This window comes from Chlorella variabilis (assembly GCF_000147415.1).
Source record: "Chlorella variabilis unplaced genomic scaffold CHLNCscaffold_7, whole genome shotgun sequence".
Taxonomy (NCBI): domain Eukaryota; kingdom Viridiplantae; phylum Chlorophyta; class Trebouxiophyceae; order Chlorellales; family Chlorellaceae; genus Chlorella; species Chlorella variabilis.
This window is the reverse complement of record NW_005435081.1, coordinates 1,173,752-1,175,275: the sequence shown is the minus strand read 5'-3', so window position 1 is coordinate 1,175,275 and position 1,524 is coordinate 1,173,752. Positions and strand designations below refer to the sequence as shown.

The 1,524-nt window shown below is 71.8% G+C and overlaps 1 protein-coding gene across 1 annotated transcript in view; it reads left to right on the top strand.

The window, feature by feature from the left end:
* The window catches only part of CHLNCDRAFT_144397 (hypothetical protein), a gene marked incomplete at both ends in the record, with an annotated part of 6,516 nt that overhangs the window by 2,684 nt on the left and 2,308 nt on the right, over positions 1-1,524 (top strand). The window contains 6 exons of the mRNA XM_005848872.1: positions 39-126; positions 287-358; positions 581-651; positions 743-874; positions 1,135-1,186; positions 1,432-1,512. Coding sequence (XP_005848934.1) covers positions 39-126; positions 287-358; positions 581-651; positions 743-874; positions 1,135-1,186; positions 1,432-1,512 — 496 coding nt within the window. The remainder of the gene's footprint in view (positions 1-38; positions 127-286; positions 359-580; positions 652-742; positions 875-1,134; positions 1,187-1,431; positions 1,513-1,524) is intronic.

The following is a 1,524-nucleotide window of genomic DNA, read 5'->3' as shown; positions in this document are numbered from 1 at the left end:
CTGTCTCCCCCCGCCCTCCCTCGCACTGTGTACTGCAGGGCACGCTGCAGGACCACGTTGTACTGCAGGAGCGGCTGCGCCGCGTGCTGGGCGACCTCACCTTTGCAGAGGGGTACCAGCGCAGCGGTACGCTGGCTGGACCGCGGTACAGCCGGGGCCCCGCGCAGCTCCAACCGCCTGGCACAGCTGGCCTTGCGCGGGGTGCTGGGTGCGGTACCTGGCGCACCTGCAGCCGCCCACCCCGCCATGTACCGCATGCATGCGTGTGTTGTACTGCCTGGCGCAGGCCGCATCCTCAACGTCTCCGTGTCTGCCGCCGACACGAGCGAGCCTCCCCGCCTCCTCAACTACCTCACAGGTGCGCCCCCTAGCCCTGTGCGCGCGTCTGTGCGCGCTGGCCCGCCACGCCGCAGACAGCTGCGTGTTGCTCTGGCTGGGGAAGGGTGCCCCGGCGAGCCTGGCGCTGCCTCACCTCCTTGCACCTCCTTGCACCATGTGCGCGCTGCCGTGCCGCTGGTCGAGCGCTGACCGAGCCTGGCCCTCCCTGCCCTCCCTCCCTGCCTCCCACTCTCCCCTGCAGCCCCCAACGTCCTCATCTGGTCTGCAGTAGCCTGCTCCTCAGCCTTCCCCTTCCTGTACGCCCCCCAGCAGGTGCGCGCCCTTCCCGCGTGCAGCTGCTGGGCAGCAGGAGCCCCCGCCAGCTGCCCCTAATGGCCCCCGCCTGTGCCCCTGGTATGTGCAGCTGCTGGCACGCGACAGCCACGGCGCGGTGGTCGACTTCAACGCCCAGGAGGCGGGCGAGATGCAGCGGCGGTGGCGGGACGGCAGCCTGGAGGAAGACCTGCCCATGCGGGGGCTGTCGGAGATGTTCAACGTGAGCGCAGCCGGGCAGCCAGCACCTTAGTGGAGGCATGCGCGCTCTGCCTGGGCTGGCCTGCGTGCGGGGCGGGGCTGGTGGCGGCGCCAGGGGACACGTCCCCGGCGCACGGTGGAGCAGCGGTGCGAGCGCGCGGACGGTGGAGCACCATGCTGTGCAGGCAGGCAGCCGGGCCGGCGCCGCATCGCCGCGCTCTCGTGATCGGTCGCCGGCTGTGCCTCCCCGCCTGCCACCTGCGCCTGCCTGCCCGCCCGCAGGTCAACTACTTTGTTGTGTCGCAGGCAAACCCTTACGTCCTGCCCCTCATAGGTGGACCAGCCCGCCACTCCTGCGCCCGACTGCCATGCATGCCTGCGTGCCTGCTTGCCTGCCCACCTCTCCCGCACGCCGGCTGCGCCCGCCTGGCCTGCTCGGGAATCGCCGACCTGCCCCTGCCTGCCCCTGCCTTCCTGCTTGCTTCGGCCGCTTGCCATCCAGTTTCAACCTGGCTGCCTGCCTGCCTGCCTGCCTGCCTGTGTGCCTGCCCGCCTCCCCGCCCGCCCGCCCGCCCGCAGCGCTCAAGCGCCTGGCGCCGCACAGGCTGGGCAACCTGGTGGAGGGGGAGTTCAAGCACAGGTGGTGCAGGGCGCACTGTGGTGTGGGGCGGG